Below are 18,055 nucleotides of genomic sequence, written 5' to 3'. Positions count from 1 at the left end.
ATCAGTAAAGTCCCTCTCTCTACCTAACTCCTACGTGGCATCTCTCCAGTCAGTGACATTTCCTATCTCAGTAAAATGACTCACTTCATCTTGCCACACGGACAAGGCCTGTTAAACTCAGCTGGAAACTCAGCTTGGACAGAAGACAGACATGGATACTGTAGCATCAACGACTAGGAACCCTGACCCTGTCATGTTGCTGTAGAACTCATAATTCACCCTGAAACACCCTGACTGTGTCTTCATGTTGTGTTGCTGTAGAACTCATAGTTCACCCTGAATGAAAGAAATGACAGGGGAAGGAGCTCAGTGAAGGAAAGGTCAAAGAGAGGAGAGAAGGAGATCAGTGAAGGAAAGGTCAACCGGAAGGAGGAAAGGAGAGGAGGAGCTCAGTGAAGGAAAGGTCAACCAGAAGGAGGAAAGGAGGAGATCAGTGAAGGAAAGGTCAACCAGAAGAAGTAAAGGAGGAGATCAGTGAAGGAAAGGTCAACCAGAAGAAGGAAAGGAGGAGATCAGTGAAGGAAAGGTCAACCAGAAGAAGGAAAGGAGGAGATCAGTGAAGGAAAGGTCAACCAGAAGAAGGAGATCAGTGAAGGAATGGTCAACCAGAAGGAGGAAAGGAGGAGATCAGTGAAGGAAAGGTCAACCAGAAGAAGGAAAGGAGGAGATCAGTGAAGGAAAGGTCAACCAGAAGAAGTAAAGGAGGAGATCAGTGAAGGAAAGGTCAACCAGAAGAAGGAGATCAGTGAAGGAATGGTCAACCAGAAGAAGGAAAGGAGGAGATCAGTGAAGGAAAGGTCAACCAGAAGAAGTAAAGGAGGAGATCAGTGAAGGAAAGGTAAACCAGAAGGAGGAAAGGAGGAGATCAGTGAAGGAAAGGTCAACCAGAAGAAGGAAAGGAGGAGATCAGTGAAGGAAAGGTCAACCAGAAGAAGGAAAGGAGGAGATCAGTGAAGGAATGGTCAACCAGAAGGAGGAAAGGAGGAGATCAGTGAAGGAAAGGTCAACCAGAAGGAGGAAAGGAGGAGATCAGTGAAGGAAAGGTCAACCAGAAGGAGGAGATCAGTGAAGGAAAGGTCAACCAGAAGAAGGAGCTCAGTGAAGGAAAGGTAAACCAGAAGAAGGTAGGGAGAGGAGGAGAGGTGTCCTTACCCCACGTCGTCATAGAGCTGTTCCACATCATCTTTCTGTTCCCCCAGAGACAGGTCCAGGTCCAGGTAGTTCCCATTGGGGGCCATCTGCAGAGCACACTCCTCCAACTGGGGTGGAACAAAGACAGGGGCAGCCTTGTCAGGGGGGGGTGTAGTGAAACATTTACACAAACAGGCATAAACACAGTCAACATTAGTCAACAACAGTAAAGAGTAAACAACATTTAAAAAAAAGGAGAGACTTTATTTTCATATTTTATTACTTGTTAACCTCCAATTGGTAGTTACAGTCTTGTCTCATCGCTGCAACTCCAGTAAGAACTCGGGAGAGGCGAAGGTCGAGAGCTGTGCGTCCTCCGAAACACAACCCAACCGCACCGCTCCTTGACACAATGCCCACTTTAACCCGGGAGCCAGCCGCACCAATGTGTTGGGAGGAAACAACCGTATTCCTGGCAACCTGGTCAGCGTGCACTTCACCCGGCCCGCCACAGGAGTCGCTGGTGAGCGATGGGACAAGGGTCAAACCTAACCCTAACCCAGACGACGCTTGCACCGCCCGGTGGGTCTCCCGGTCGTGGCCGGCTGCGACAGAGCCTGGACTCTAACCCAAAATCTCTTGAGGCACTGCGATGCAGTGTCTTAGACCACTGCGCCACTCGGGAGGCTTTTTTGATATCTTAACATTGGTATCATTGCTCTAATATAGAAAGAGTCCATCTTCCATCTGATTCAGAGAATAAATACTCTGTCTAGCATTGATGATGTCATCAGCTTGATTACACAGGCATTGTTCCTGAGCCCCCCGAGCTGTTGTTCTGAGTCAGGATACAACGGCCCTTCACTTTCTATGGAATATACAGGCATAGGCTACTTGCTTTCTACAGACTGCGTGAATCAGGCCTTCATGGTCGAATTACTGCAGAGAAACCCACTACTAAAGGACACCAATAATAAGAAGAGACTTGCTTGGGCCAAGAACTTGCTTTGGGTTTAGTGGGACTATCATTTGTTTTTCAAAAGGACACTGACCTAAAACACACCTCCAGGCAAGAGCTATTTGACCAAGAAGAAGAGTGATGGAGCGCTGCATCAGATGACCTGGCCTCCACAAATCACCCGACCTCAACCCAATCGAGATGATTTGGGATGAGTCGAACCGCAGAGTGAAGGAAAAGCAGCCAACAAATGCTCAGCATAATGTGGGAACTCCTTCTAGACTGTTGGAAAAGCATTCCAGGTGAAGCTGGTTAGGAGTGTGCCAAGAGCATGCAAAGGGTGGCTACTTTGAAGAATCTCAAATATATTTTGGATTTGTTTAACACTTTTTTGGTTACTACATGATTCCATATGTGTTATTTCATAGTGTTGATGTCTTCACTGTTATTCTACAATGTAGAAAATAGTAAAAATAAAGAAAAACCCTTGAACGAGAAGCTGTGTCTAAACTGTAGACATGTACAGTAGGTTACATACTTTCCACAGACATGATCACATTAAAGTATGCAGCCTCACAACCTTTAAATACCAACCAATCCAGATTGTCTTGACAGAATGACAACAATGCCAACCAAAGGAAGAAAATAAATACAAATCAAGCATACCACAATTAACCAGGTATCCAAACACTGCAGAAGGAACTGAGCTCCAGTAAGCACCATGTATGAGGGGGGAGGAAGCTAGCCTGGGTCTGTTTCTGCTCCTTCAGCTTGAGGGGGGAGGAAGCTAGCCTGGGTCTGTTTCTGCTCCTTCAGCTTGAGGAGGGGGAAGCTAGCCTGGGTCTGTTTCTGCTCCTTCAGCTTGAGGAGGGGGAAGCTAGCCTGGGTCTGTTTCTGCTCCTTCAGCTTGAGGGGGGAGGAAGCTAGCCTGGGTCTGTTTCTGCTCCTTCAGCTTGAGGAGGGAGGAAGCTAGCCTGGGCCTGTTTCTGCTCCTTCAGCTTGAGGGGGGAGGAAGCTAGCCTGGGTCTGTTTCTGCTCCTTCAGCTTGAGGGGGGAGGAAGCTAGCCTGGGTCTGTTTCTGCTCCTTCAGCTTGAGGGGGGAGGAAGCTAGCCTGGGTCTGTTTCTGCTCCTTCAGCTTGAGGAGGGGGGAAGCTAGCCTGTGTCTTGTTGTGTCCCAAATAGCAACCTACTCCCTATAGTTGTGTGTAATACGTCTGTAAAGTTAGTGCACTACAGTGCATTCAGAAAGTATTCAGACCCCTTCACTTTTTCCACATTGTTACGTTACACAGCCTTATTCTAAAAATGAATAAAACCACCATCCCCCCTCTCAATCTATACACAATACCCCCTAATGACATCACAATACCCCTTAATGACATCACAATACCCCATAAAGCCAAAATACATTTAGAAAGTTTAGCTAATTTACTAAAAATACAAAACATCACATTTAAGTATTCAGATCCTTGACTCAGTACTTTGTCGAAGCACCTTTAGCAGTGATTACTGACTCCAGTCTTCTTGGGTATGACACTACAATCAGTGCTTTGGCAGGGATTACAGCCTCCAGTCTTCTTGGTTACGACTCTACAAGCTTGGCACACTTGTATTTGGAGAGTTTCTCCCATTCTTCTCTGCAGATCCTCTCAGGCTCTGTCAGGTTGGATGGGGAGCGTCGCTGCACGGCTATTTTCAGGTCTCCCCAGAGATGTTAGATCGGATTCAAATATTATACCTTTATTTCAACAAGGAACACAGACTGAGACCAAGGTCTCTGACAGCTGGGCCCTACATATACATGTTAACACATATAGTTTAGGTACAATGAGTCCGGGCTCTGGCTGGGCCACTCAAGCACATTCAGAGATTTGTTCCCAAAGCCACTCCTGTGTTGTCTTGGCTTTGCACTTAGCGTCGTTGTCCTGTTGGAAGGTGAACCTTTGACCCATTCTGAGGTCCTGAACGTTCTGAGAGTCCTTTAGGTGCCTTTTAGGAAATTCAAAGTGGGCTGTCATGGGCATTTTACTGAGGAGTGGCTTCCGTCTGGCCACTCTACCATAAAACGCCTGATTGGTGGAGTGCTGCAGAGATGGTTAATCCTGCAGAGATGGTTATCCACAGAGGAACTCTGGAGCTCTGTCAAAGTGACCATCCGGTTCTTGGTCGTCTCCCTGGTGCATATAGAGCTGGTACATATAGGGCTGGTACATATAGGGCTGGTACCAGACTGGTACATATAGGGCTGGTACATATAGGTCTGGTACATATAGGTCTGGTACCAGGCTGGTGCATATAGGGCTGGTACATATAGGTCTGGTACCAGGCTGGTGCATACAGGGCTGGTGCATATAGGGCTGGTACATATAGGGCTGGTACCAGACTGGTGCATATAGGGCTGGTGCATACAGGGCTGGTACATACAGGGCTGGTACCAGGCTGGTGCATATAGGGCTGGTACATATAGGTCTGGTACCAGGCTGGTGCATATAGGGCTGGTGCATACAGGGCTGGTGCATACAGGGCTGGTACCAGACTGGTGCATACAGGGCTGGTACCAGACTGGTGCATACAGGGCTGGTACCAGACTGGTGCATACAGGGCTGGTACCAGACTGGTGCATACAGGGCTGGTACCAGACTGGTGCATACAGGGCTGGTACCAGACTGGTGCATACAGGGCTGGTACCAGACTGGTGCATACAGGGCTGGTACCAGACTGGTGCATACAGGGCTGGTACCAGACTGGTGCATACAGGGCTGGTACCAGACTGGTGCATACAGGGCTGGTACCAGACTGGTGCATACAGGGCTAGTACCAGACTGGTGCATACAGGGCTGGTACCAGACTGGTGCATATAGGGCTGGTACCAGACTGGTGCATATAGGGCTGGTACCAGACTGGTGCATACAGGGCTGGTGCATACAGGGCTGGTACCAGACTGGTGCATACAGGGCTGGTACCAGACTGGTGCATACAGGGCTGGTACCAGACTGGTGCATACAGGGCTGGTACCAGACTGGTGCATACAGGGCTGGTACCAGACTGGTGCATACAGGGCCGGTACCAGACTGGTGCATACAGGGCCGGTACCAGACTGGTGCATACAGGGCCGGTACCAGACTGGTGCATACAGGGCCGGTACCAGACTGGTGCATACAGGGCCGGTACCAGACTGGTGCATACAGGGCCGGTACCAGACTGGTGCATACAGGGCCGGTACCAGACTGGTGTATAGAGGGCTGGTACCAGACTGGTGCATATAGGGCTGGTACATACAGGGCTGGTACCAGACTGGTGCATACAGGGCTGGTACCAGACTGGTGCATATAGGGCTGGTACCAGACTGGTGCATATAGGGCTGGTACCAGACTGGTGCATACAGGGCTGGTACCAGACTGGTGCATACAGGGCTGGTACCAGACTGGTGCATACAGGGCTGGTACCAGACTGGTGCATACAGGGCTGGTACCAGACTGGTGCATACAGGGCTGGTACCAGACTGGTGCATACAGGGCTGGTACCAGACTGGTGCATATAGGGCTGGTACCAGACTGGTGCATATAGGGCTGGTACCAGACTGGTGCATATAGGGCTGGTACCAGACTGGTGCATATAGGGCTGGTACCAGACTGGTGCATATAGGGCTGGTACCAGACTGGTGCATATAGGGCTGGTACCAGACTGGTGCATATAGGGCTGGTACCAGACTGGTGCATATAGGGCTAGTACCAGACTGGTGCATATAGGGCTAGTACCAGACTGGTGCATACAGGCCTCGTACCAGACTGGTGCATATAGGGCTGGTACCAGACTGGTGCATATAGGGCTGGTACCAGACTGGTGCATATAGGGCTGGTACCAGACTGGTGCATATAGGGCTGGTACCAGACTGGTGCATACAGGCCTCGTACCAGACTGGTGCATATAGGGCTGGTACCAGACGGTGCATACAGGGCTGGTACCAGACTGGTGGGGGGTCAGGGGGTATCAAAACACAGACTGGGGGGTCAGAGGGTATCAAAACACAGACTGGGGGGTCAGAGGGTATCAAAACACCAACTGGGGGGTCAGAGGGTGTCAAAACACCGACTGTAACACAAAACACTTTCCCATAATATACTAAACAAACTAAAACGAAGAACAGAGGGGAAAAAACATTCAGGTTATTATAATGTTGAGATAATAAAAACACAATTCCCACAACAACAAAAAACAAACTATAAGGAACAGAGAAAAAATAAACTTCGTTGTTTAGTCCTCCAACGTTGAAATAACTGTTAGCCTCATTAATCTGACACAAGACAGGTTTAGACATTATGGACATTTCCATGCTATCTCTCTAACAGCCCGGGAAGTATCTGTTTACATCCCAAATGGCACCCTATTGCCTACATAGTGCACTCTTGATGACCAAGACCCCTTAGGGCAGAGCACTATGAAGGGAATAGGGTGCCATTTGGGATCAGGCGGGACTCGCCCCGGAGTGATTAGGCTGATTTGTAAAGGAATGTTTTTAAAAGGAGACAAGTAGTCTCTAGTTTTAATAAGCACCAAGGAGAAGGGGTTGGAAGGGGGTTAACACAGAGGGGTTGGAAGGGGGTTAACACAGAGGGGTTGGAAGGGGGTTAACACAGAGGGGTTGGAAGGGGGTTAACACAGAGGGGTTGGAAGGGGGTTAACACAGAGGGGTTGGAAGGGGGTTAACACAGAGGGGTTGGAACACAGAGGGGTTGGAAGGGGTTAACACAGAGGGGTTGGAAGGGGTTAACACAGAGGGGTTGGAAGGGGGTTAACACAGAGGGGTTGGAAGGGGTTAACACAGAGGGGTTGGAAGGGGGTTAACACAGAGGGGTTGGAAGGGGGTTAACACAGAGGGGTTGGAAGGGGGTTAACACAGAGGGGTTGGAAGGGGGTTAACACAGAGGGGTTGGAAGGGGGTTAACACAGAGGGGTTGGAAGGGGGTTAACACAGAGGGGTTGGAAGGGGGTTAACACAGAGGGGTTGGAAGGGGGTTAACACAGAGGGGTTGGAAGGGGGTTAACACAGAGGGGTTGGAAGGGGGTTAACACAGAGGGGTTGGAAGGGGGTTAACACAGAGGGGTTGGAAGGGGGTTAACACAGAGGGGTTGGAAGGGGGTTAACACAGAGGGGTTGGAAGGGGGTTAACACAGAGGGGTTGGAAGGGGGTTAACACAGAGGGGTTGGAAGGGGGTTAACACAGAGGGGTTGGAAGGGGTTAACACAGAGGGGTTGGAAGGGGGAACACAGAGGGGTTGGAAGGGGTTAACACAGAGGGGTTGGAAGGGGGTTAACACAGAGGGGTTGGAAGGGGTTAACACAGAGGGGTTGGAAGGGGTTAACACAGAGGGGTTGGAAGGGGTTAACACAGAGGGGTTGGAAGGGGTTAACACAGAGGGGTTGGAAGGGGTTAACACAGAGGGGTTGGAAGGGGTTAACACAGAGGGGTTGGAAGGGGTTAACACAGAGGGGTTGGAAGGGGGTTAACACAGAGGGGTTGGAAGGGGGTTAACACAGAGGGTTGGAAGGGGTTAACACAGAGGGGTTGGAAGGGGTTAACACAGAGGGGTTGGAAGGGGGTTAACACAGAGGGGTTGGAAGGGGTTAACACAGAGGGGTTGGAAGGGGGTTAACACAGAGGGTTGGAAGGGGTTAACACAGAGGGGTTGGAAGGGGTTAACACAGAGGGGTTGGAAGGGGGTTAACACAGAGGGGTTGGAAGGGGGTTAACACAGAGGGGTTGGAAGGGGTTAACACAGAGGGGTTGGAAGGGGTTAACACAGAGGGGTTGGAAGGGTTAACACAGAGGGGTTGGGTTAACACAGAGGGGTTGGAAGGGGTTAACACAGAGGGGTTGGAAGGGGGTTAACACAGAGGGGTTGGAAGGGGGGTTAACACAGAGGGGTTGGAAGGGGTTAACACAGAGGGGTTGGAAGGGGGTTAACACAGAGGGGTTGGAAGGGGTTAACACAGAGGGGTTGGAAGGGGTTAACACAGAGGGGTTGGAAGGGGTTAACACAGAGGGGTTGGAAGGGGTTAACACAGAGGGTTGGAAGGGGGTTAACACAGAGGGGTTGGAAGGGGTTAACACAGAGGGGTTGGAAGGGGTTAACACAGAGGGGTTGGAAGGGGTTAACACAGAGGGGTTGGAAGGGGTTAACACAGAGGGGTTGGAAGGGGTTAACACAGAGGGGTTGGAAGGGGTTAACACAGAGGGGTTGGAAGGGGGTTAACACAGAGGGGTTGGAAGGGGGTTAACACAGAGGGGTTGGAAGGGGTTAACACAGAGGGGTTGGAAGGGGTTAACACAGAGGGGTTGGAAGGGGGTTAACACAGAGGGGTTGGAAGGGGTTAACAGAGGGGTTGGAACAACAGAGGGGTTGGAAGGGGTTAACACAGAGGGGTTGGAAGGGGTTAACACAGAGGGGTTGGAAGGGGTTAACACAGAGGGGTTGGAAGGGGTTAACACAGAGGGGTTGGAAGGGGGTTAACACAGAGGGTTGGAAGGGGTTAACAGAGGGGTTGGAAGGGGGTTAACACAGAGGGTTGGAAGGGGGGGTTAACGCAGAGGGGTTGGAAGGGGTTAACACAGAGGGGTTGGAAGGGGTTAACACAGAGGGGTTGGAAGGGGTTAACACAGAGGGGTTGGAAGGGGGTTAACACAGAGGGGTTGGAAGGGGTTAACACAGAGGGGTTGGAAGGGGGTTAACACAGAGGGTTGGAAGGGTTAACACAGAGGGTTGGAAGGGGTTAACACAGAGGGTTGGAAGGGGGTTAACACAGAGGGTTGGAAGGGGTTAACACAGAGGGGTTGGAAGGGGTTAACACAGAGGGGTTGGAAGGGGGAGGGTTAACACAGAGGGTTGGAAGGGGTTAACAGAGGGTTGGAAGGGGGTTTAACACAGAGGGGTTGGAAGGGGTTAACACAGAGGGGGTTGGAAGGGTTAACACAGAGGGTTGGAAGGGTTGGAAGGGGTTAACACAGAGGGGTTGGAAGGGGTTAACACAGAGGGGTTGGAAGGGGGTTAACACAGAGGGGTTGGAAGGGGTTAACACAGAGGGGTTGGAAGGGGTTAACACAGAGGGGTTGGAAGGGGTTAACACAGAGGGGTTGGAAGGGGTTAACACAGAGGGTTGGAAGGGGTTAACACAGAGGGGTTGGAAGGGGGTTAAGGGTTAACAGAGGGGTTGGAAGGGGTTAACACAGAGGGGTTGGAAGGGGGTTAACACAGAGGGGTTGGAAGGGGGTTAACACAGAGGGGTTGGAAGGGGTTAACACAGAGGGGTTGGAAGGGGGTTAACACAGAGGGGTTGGAAGGGGGTTAACACAGAGGGGTTGGAAGGGGGTTAACACAGAGGGGTTGGAACAGGGGGTTAACACAGAGGGGTTGGAAGGGGGTTAACACAGAGGGGTTGGAAGGGGTTAACACAGAGGGGTTGGAAGGGTTAACACAGAGGGGTTGGAAGGGGTTAACACAGAGGGGTTGGAAGGGGTTAACACAGAGGGGTTGGAAGGGGTTAACACAGAGGGTTGGAAGGGTTAACACAGAGGGTTGGAAGGGGTTAACACAGAGGGGTTGGAAGGGTTAACACAGAGGGTTGGAAGGGGTTAACACAGAGGGGTTGGAAGGGGGTTAACACAGAGGGGTTGGAAGGGGTTAACACAGAGGGGTTGGAAGGGGGTTAACACAGAGGGGTTGGAAGGGTTAACACAGAGGGGTTGGAAGGGGGTTAACACAGAGGGTTGGAAGGGGTTAACACAGAGGGTTGGAAGGGGTTAACACAGAGGGGTTGGAAGGGGGGTTAACACAGAGGGGTTGGAAGGGGTTAACACAGAGGGTTGGAAGGGGTTAACACAGAGGGGTTGGAAGGGGTTAACACAGAGGGGTTGGAAGGGGTTAACACAGAGGGGTTGGAAGGGGTTAACACAGAGGGGTTGGAAGGGTTAACACAGAGGGGTTGGAAGGGGTTAACAGAGGGTTGGAAGGGGGGTTAACACAGAGGGTTGGAAGGGGTTAACACAGAGGGGTTGGAAGGGGTTAACACAGAGGGGTTGGAAGGGGGTTAACACAGAGGGGTTGGAAGGGGTTAACACAGAGGGGTTGGAAGGGGTTAACACAGAGGGGTTGGAAGGGGTTAACACAGAGGGGTTGGAAGGGGGTTAACACAGAGGGGTTGGAAGGGGTTAACACAGAGGGGTTGGAAGGGGGTTAACACAGAGGGGTTGGAAGGGGGTTAACACAGAGGGGTTGGAAGGGGTTAACACAGAGGGGTTGGAAGGGGTTAACACAGAGGGGTTGGAAGGGGGTTAACACAGAGGGGTTGGAAGGGGTTAACACAGAGGGGTTGGAAGGGGGTTAACACAGAGGGGTTGGAAGGGGTTAACACAGAGGGGTTGGAAGGGGTTAACACAGAGGGGTTGGAAGGGGTTAACACAGAGGGGTTGGAAGGGGGTTAACAGAGGGGTTGGAAGGGGTTAACACAGAGGGGTTGGAAGGGGTTAACACAGAGGGTTGGAAGGGGTTAACAAGGGGGAAGGGTTAACACAGAGGGGTTGGAAGGGGGTTAACACAGAGGGTTGGAAGGGGTTAACACAGAGGGGTTGGAAGGGGGTTAACACAGAGGGGTTGGAAGGGGGTTAACACAGAGGGGTTGGAAGGGGTTAACACAGAGGGGTTGGAAGGGGTTAACACAGAGGGGTTGGAAGGGGTTAACACAGAGGGTTGGAAGGGTTAACACAGAGGGGTTGGAAGGGTTAACAAGAGGGGTTGGAAGGGGTTAACACAGAGGGGTTGGAAGAGGGTTAAGGGGTTACAGAGGGGTTGGAAGGGTTAACACAGAGGGGTTGGAAGGGTTAACACAGAGGGGTTGGAAGGGGTTAACACAGAGGGGTTGGAAGGGGGATTAACACAGAGGGGTTGGAAGGGGGTTAACACAGAGGGGTTGGAAGGGGTTAACACAGAGGGGTTGGAAGGGGTTAACACAGAGGGGTTGGAAGGGTTAACACAGAGGGGTTGGAAGGGGTTAACACAGAGGGGTTGGAAGGGGGTTAACACAGAGGGGTTGGAAGGGGTTAACACAGAGGGGTTGGAAGGGGGTTAACACAGAGGGGTTGGAAGGGGTTAACACAGAGGGGTTGGAAGGGGGTTAACACAGAGGGTTGGAAGGGGAGTTAACACAGAGGGTTGGAAGGGGTTAACACAGAGGGGTTGGAAGGGGGTTAACACAGAGGGGTTGGAAGGGGTTAACACAGAGGGTTGGAAGGGGTTAACACAGAGGGGTTGGAAGGGGTTAACACAGAGGGGTTGGAAGGGGTTAACACAGAGGGGTTGGAAGGGGTTAACACAGAGGGGTTGGAAGGGGTTAACACAGAGGGGTTGGAAGGGGTTAACACAGAGGGGTTGGAAGGGGTTAACGCAGAGGGTTGGAAGGGGTTAACACAGAGGGGTTGGAAGGGTGAAGTTAAATTATTTAGTTAACACAGAGGGGTTGGAAGGGGGTTAACACAGAGGGTTGGAAGGGGGTTAACACAGAGGGGTTGGAAGGGGTTAACAGAGGGGTTGGAAGGGGTTAACACAGAGGGGTTGGAAGGGGGTTAACACAGAGGGGTTGGAAGGGGGTTAACACAGAGGGGTTGGAAGGGGTTAACACAGAGGGGTTGGAAGGGGTTAACACAGAGGGTTGGAAGGGGGTTAACACAGAGGGTTGGAAGGGGTTAACACAGAGGGGTTGGAAGGGGGTTAACACAGAGGGGTTGGAAGGGGGTTAACACAGAGGGGTTGGAAGGGGTTAACACAGAGGGGTTGGAAGGGGTTAACAGAGGGGTTGGAAGGGGTTAACACAGAGGGGTTGGAAGGGGTTAACACAGAGGGGTTGGAAGGGGTTAACACAGAGGGGTTGGAAGGGGGTTAACACAGAGGGGTTGGAAGGGGTTAACACAGAGGGTTGGAAGGGGTTAACAGAGGGTTGGAAGGGGTTAACACAGAGGGGTTGGAAGGGGGTTAACACAGAGGGGTTGGAAGGGGTTAACACAGAGGGGTTGGAAGGGGTTAACACAGAGGGGTTGGAAGGGGTTAACACAGAGGGGTTGGAAGGGGTTAACACAGAGGGGTTGGAAGGGGTTAACACAGAGGGTTGGAAGGGGTTAACACAGAGGGTTGGAAGGGGTTAACACAGAGGGGTTGGAAGGGGGTTAACACAGAGGGGTTGGAAGGGGTTAACACAGAGGGGTTGGAAGGGGGTTAACACAGAGGGGTTGGAAGGGGGTTAACACAGAGGGGTTGGAAGGGGTTAACACAGAGGGGTTGGAAGGGGGTTAACACAGAGGGGTTGGAAGGGGTTAACACAGAGGGGTTGGAAGGGGTTAACACAGAGGGGTTGGAAGGGGTTAACACAGAGGGGTTGGAAGGGGGTTAACACAGAGGGGTTGGAAGGGGGTTAACACAGAGGGGTTGGAAGGGGTTAACACAGAGGGTTGGAAGGGGGTTAACACAGAGGGTTGGAAGGGGGTTAACACAGAGGGGTTGGAAGGGGGTTAACACAGAGGGGTTGGAAGGGGTTAACACAGAGGGGTTGGAAGGGTTAACACAGAGGGGTTGGAAGGGGGTTAACACAGAGGGGTTGGAAGGGGGTTAACACAGAGGGGTTGGAAGGGGTTAACACAGAGGGGTTGGAAGGGGGGGTAACACAGAGGGGTTGGAAGGGGGTTAACACAGAGGGGTTGGAAGGGGTTAACACAGAGGGGTTGGAAGGGGTTAACACAGAGGGGTTGGAAGGGGGTTAACACAGAGGGGTTGGAAGGGGGTTAACACAGAGGGGTTGGAAGGGGGTTAACACAGAGGGGTTGGAAGGGGTTAACACAGAGGGGTTGGAAGGGGTTAACACAGAGGGGTTGGAAGGGGTTAACACAGAGGGGTTGGAAGGGGTTAACACAGAGGGGTTGGAAGGGGGTTAACACAGAGGGGTTGGAAGGGGTTAACACAGAGGGGTTGGAAGGGGGTTAACACAGAGGGGTTGGAAGGGGTTAACACAGAGGGGTTGGAAGGGGGTTAACACAGAGGGGTTGGAAGGGGGTTAACACAGAGGGTTGGAAGGGGTTAACAGAGGGGTTGGAAGGGGGTTAACGCAGAGGGGTTGGAAGGGGTTAACACAGAGGGGTTGGAAGGGGTTAACACAGAGGGGTTGGAAGGGGTTAACACAGAGGGGTTGGAAGGGGTTAACACAGAGGGGTTGGAAGGGGGTTAACACAGAGGGGTTGGAAGGGGTTAACACAGAGGGGTTGGAAGGGGGTTAACACAGAGGGGTTGGAAGGGGTTAACACAGAGGGGTTGGAAGGGGTTAACACAGAGGGGTTGGAAGGGGGTTAACACAGAGGGGTTGGAAGGGGTTAACACAGAGGGGTTGGAAGGGGTTAACACAGAGGGGTTGGAAGGGGGTTAACACAGAGGGGTTGGAAGGGGGTTAACACAGAGGGGTTGGAAGGGGGTTAACACAGAGGGGTTGGAAGGGGGTTAACACAGGGGTTAAATCAACATTTGCATTTTAGCTAAATATGTTTTACTCAACAAACTGGAGAATGAAACAGTCCTTGGTAAACTATCTATTCACCTGCATGTTCAAGTTGAGATAACTTTCCCGAGGTAAGTTATTCATTTATAAAGGCTTCCTTCTTTTTGAAATATGCAACAACTGGACTGTCAATCAAGTACCGGTCGGCTCCTTTTGACAAGGATACCCCGTCTTGTGGATGACATGACCGTGGACGTCAGCCAGTCAATCACCATGGGGGAATCACACCTGTGTCGGTCGGCTGCTGGTGGCTTTCAGCATATTTTCCGAACGCACCAAGTTATTTTAGAAAGACGACGAGGCTGTCCAATTTAAAACTTACCTTCAGCGGTGCCTCGAGGAGTTTGTGAACCCCGGCTATCTGCTCAATCAAGGCGATGTTTTCGTCCAGATCATAGGGCGGCGGTCTCCGTGGCTCCGGGAAGTTGGTACAGACGAAAGGGTTCGAGTCCTCCAAATACTGCACTCGGCAGGTTATAATGGCCATGTCTTTTCCTCAGCCGGCTGGGGTTAACGTTTCTCTGCTTGTCAGTCGCGGTGTAGAGCTGTGTCCCTGCGGATATATTCCCCTTGTCCTAAACTTCCATTTTTAAAAAATAAAGAAGGAAAAAAACGCGGCGACTTGTTCCTCCCCGCTTGACGCTCTTTCTCTCTGTGTTAAAGGGAAACTGCTGCCGTACAGAACACACCAACCCCTCGCTGTGACCGCGTGACGTCAGGTATCAGGAAGCGGAGTAGTGTGAGGGGTTGGAACTGCTGCTGGAAGTTGAGAATGAGTGACTCATGAGATGGAAATAGACAGAGCTACAGCTGGCACAGCAGTTCAACTGAGACGATTCAAACTGCGAGTTCGGCAGAAAACAAAAACTTACTAAACACTTGGGAGGGGGAAAAAAATAGTGGGCGAAGCCTAATATTTTAACCGAGGAACCGATTATTGATTGTCTAATTAGGTATGCTAATGTTTTTTGCTCATTTGTTAATTGACACCCGCCAATTAAGACGGTTAACGTTAGATCCGTTCCCAAGTAATTAGGATAAACATTGACAATGATAGAGCGCTCTCTGCTGGATTGACTGTGAAGTGGACATTTAATCATAGTTTTCTTATATACATGGTATTACATTTACGGTTTAAAACGTCAATTCCTTCTAGTTATATTGAGGCTACAAAATCCTCAACAGTTGCACTTGGAGTATTGTTACATTCCCCTAACAGAAGAATTAGCACCTTTTAGGGACCGCTCTAACAGCACCTTTAGGGACAGCTCTAACAGCACCTTTAGGGACAGCTCTAACAGCACCTTTAGGGACAGCTCTAACAGCACCTTTTAGGGACAGCTCTAACAACACCTTTAGGGACCGCTCTAACAACACCTTTAGGGACCGCTCTAACAGCACCTTTAGGGACCGCTCTAACAACACCTTTAGGGACCGCTCTAACAACACCTTTAGGGACCGCTCTAACAACACCTTTAGGGACCGCTCTAACAACACCTTTAGGGACCGCTCTAACAACACCTTTAGGGACCGCTCTAACAACACCTTTAGGGACAGCTCTAACAGCACCTTTAGGGACCGCTCTAACAGCACCTTTAGGGACCGCTCTAACAGCACCTTTAGGGACCGCTCTAACAGCACCTTTAGGGACAGCTCTAACAGCACCTTTAGGGACAGCTCTAACAGCACCTTTAGGGACAGCTCTAACAGCACCTTTAGGGACCGCTCTAACAGCACCTTTAGGGACCGCTCTAACAGCACCTTTTAGGGACCGCTCTAACAGCACCTTTAGGGACAGCTCTAACAGCACCTTTAGGGACAGCTCTAACAGCACCTTTTAGGGACCGCTCTAACAACTGTTTGATACTCCTCAGGAGTGAATGTAACATTGTGTTGTTCTCATGAATTCTGGGTAATCATATAGTTGTCCGTCATTAATCAATAATTGTTTAACCCAGATAATGCTGTTGTCGAACCAGTTCTGGAAAAATAAAAGACTTGTTTTTGTATTTTATGTCTTGATTATTCCAGATTATAGACCTATGTGGAGGAAAGTAGTGTTTGTACGTGAGGTTCCAAGTTAGAAGCACTTGTTTATGAAAGCGAGCAAGCTTTTAACAGGGATTTGACCAACATTAAAGTTGCATTTGAGTAAGAATTCTAGACCACTAATCTGTTGGAATATTAAATTACGATTTATATTCCAGATGTGACCCTTATATGTTAAATAGTTTTGTTTCCATTTCATCTTAAAGAGGTTTTTTACAATCCAGAGCGTTCAACCCGACCTCACCTTGGGGTGTTACATATTACCCCTTGTCTTCTATGATGACGTTTATTACTCCATGTGAAGTTAAATTATTTAGCGTTCAACCTGACCTCACCTTGGGGTGTTACATATTAACCCCTTGTCTTCTATAATGACGTTTATTACTCCATGTGAAGTTAAATTATTTAGCGTTCAACCCGACAGCACCTTGGGGTGTTACTATTAACCCCTTGTCTTCTATAATGACGTTTATTACTCCATGTGAAGTTAAATTATTTAGCGTTCAACCCGACCTCACCTTGGGGTGTTACATATTAACCCCTTGTCTTCTATGATGACGTTTATTACTCCATGTGAAGTTAAATTATTTAGCGTTCAACCCGACCACCTTGGGGTGTTACATATTAACCCCTTGTCTTCTATAATGACGTTTATTACTCCATGTGAAGTTAAATTATTTAGCGTTAACCCACCTCACCTTGGGGTGTTAACATATTAACCCCTTGTCTTCTATGATGCACGTTTATTACTCCATGTAAGTTAAATTATTTAGCGTTCAACCCGACCTCACCTTGGGGTGTTACATATTACCCCTTGTCTTCTATAATGACGTTTATTACTCCATGTGAAGTTAAATTATTTAGCGTTCAACCCGACCTCACCTTGGGGTGTTACATATTAACCCCTTGTCTTCTATGATGACGTTTATTACTCCATGTGAAGTTAAATTATTTAGCGTTCAACCCGACCTCACCTTGGGGTGTTACATATTACCCCTTTTCTTCTATAATGACGTTTGTTACTCCATGTGAAGTTAAATTATTTAGCGTTCAACCCGACCTCACCTTGGGGTGTTACATATTAACCCCTTTCTTCTATAATGACGTTTATTACTCCATGTGAAGTTAAATTATTTAGCGTTCAACCCGACCTCACCTTGGGGTGTTAAATATATTACCCCTTTCTTCTATAATGACGTTTATTACTCCATGTGAAGTTAAATTATTTAGCGTTCAACCCGACCTCACCTTGGGGTGTTACATATTACCCCTTGTCTTCTATAATGACGTTTATTACTCCATGTGAAGTTAAATTATTTAGCGTTCAACCCGACCTCACCTTGGGGTGTTACATATTAACCCCTTGTCTTCTATAATGACGTTTATTACTCCATGTGAAGTTAAATTATTTAGCGTTCAACCCGACCTCACCTTGGGGTGTTACATATTAACCCCTTGTCTTCTATGATGACGTTTATTACTCCATGTGAAGTTAAATTATTTAGCGTTCAACCCGACCTCACCTTGGGGTGTTACATATTACCCCTTGTCTTCTATGATGACGTTTATTACTCCATGTGAAGTTAAATTATTTAGCGTTCAACCCGACCTCACCTTGGGGTGTTACATATTACCCCTTGTCTTCTATAATGACGTTTATTACTCCATGTGAAGTTAAATTATTTAGTATCGACCGTTGTAGTTACGGACAGAGGAACGTCCAAAGGCAAAGGGAGGTAATAAACTAATCTGGACAGACCTTCAGATTTTTGGGACAAAAGTACACGTCCAGATTGATAACCAGGAGTTAAATCTCTGTCCCGATTCTCCCTGTAGACCTGCTGCTGTGCCCCTCGAAAAAAAGAAGTGAAAATGGAGAAGAAGAAAAAATGTAATTGTTGAGGAAGCTTAAAGGCCAAGAGACTTACACAACTTCAACAGCTTTATTAAAAGAACGTGAGGGTAACGTTTGTGTTGACAGAGTCGGCTTCACTGTGAGAACACAGTCAGTATGACTGTAAAGGAAGTGGAACAAACGAAGGACAGTCTGTGAGTTGTGGTGGGTTGGGTTGTAACTGTATGTATTTTAAAGTAGACACTCTTGGCATTCTCTCAACCAGCTTCACCTGGAATGCTTTTTCCAAACCATCTCGAAGGAGTTCCCACATTATGCTGAGCATTTGTTGGCTGCTTTTCCTTCACTCTGCGGTCCGACTCATCCCAAACCATCTCAAGTGGGTTGAGGTTGTGTAATCGTGGAGGCCAGGTCATCTGATGCAGCACTCCATCACTCTCCTTCTTGGTCAAATAGCTCTTACACAGCCTG

The 18,055-nt window shown here is 49.5% G+C and overlaps 1 protein-coding gene across 1 annotated transcript in view; it reads right to left on the bottom strand.

The window, feature by feature from the left end:
- LOC127925075 (FH1/FH2 domain-containing protein 1-like) overlaps positions 1-14,583 on the bottom strand; it is a 29,679-nt gene extending 15,096 nt beyond the window's left edge. Inside the window, exons 1-2 of the mRNA XM_052509860.1 lie at positions 14,003-14,583; positions 1,153-1,259 (exon numbers count right to left, since the gene is read on the bottom strand). Coding sequence (XP_052365820.1) covers positions 1,153-1,259; positions 14,003-14,167 — 272 coding nt within the window. The 5' untranslated portion in view covers positions 14,168-14,583. The remainder of the gene's footprint in view (positions 1-1,152; positions 1,260-14,002) is intronic.
- Between the last annotated feature and the right edge of the window lie 3,472 nt (positions 14,584-18,055).

This window comes from Oncorhynchus keta, unplaced genomic scaffold (assembly GCF_023373465.1).
Source record: "Oncorhynchus keta strain PuntledgeMale-10-30-2019 unplaced genomic scaffold, Oket_V2 Un_contig_5024_pilon_pilon, whole genome shotgun sequence".
Lineage (NCBI taxonomy): Eukaryota > Metazoa > Chordata > Actinopteri > Salmoniformes > Salmonidae > Oncorhynchus > Oncorhynchus keta.
The sequence above is the reverse complement of the archived record's forward strand: the minus strand, read 5'-3'. Positions and strand labels throughout refer to the sequence as shown.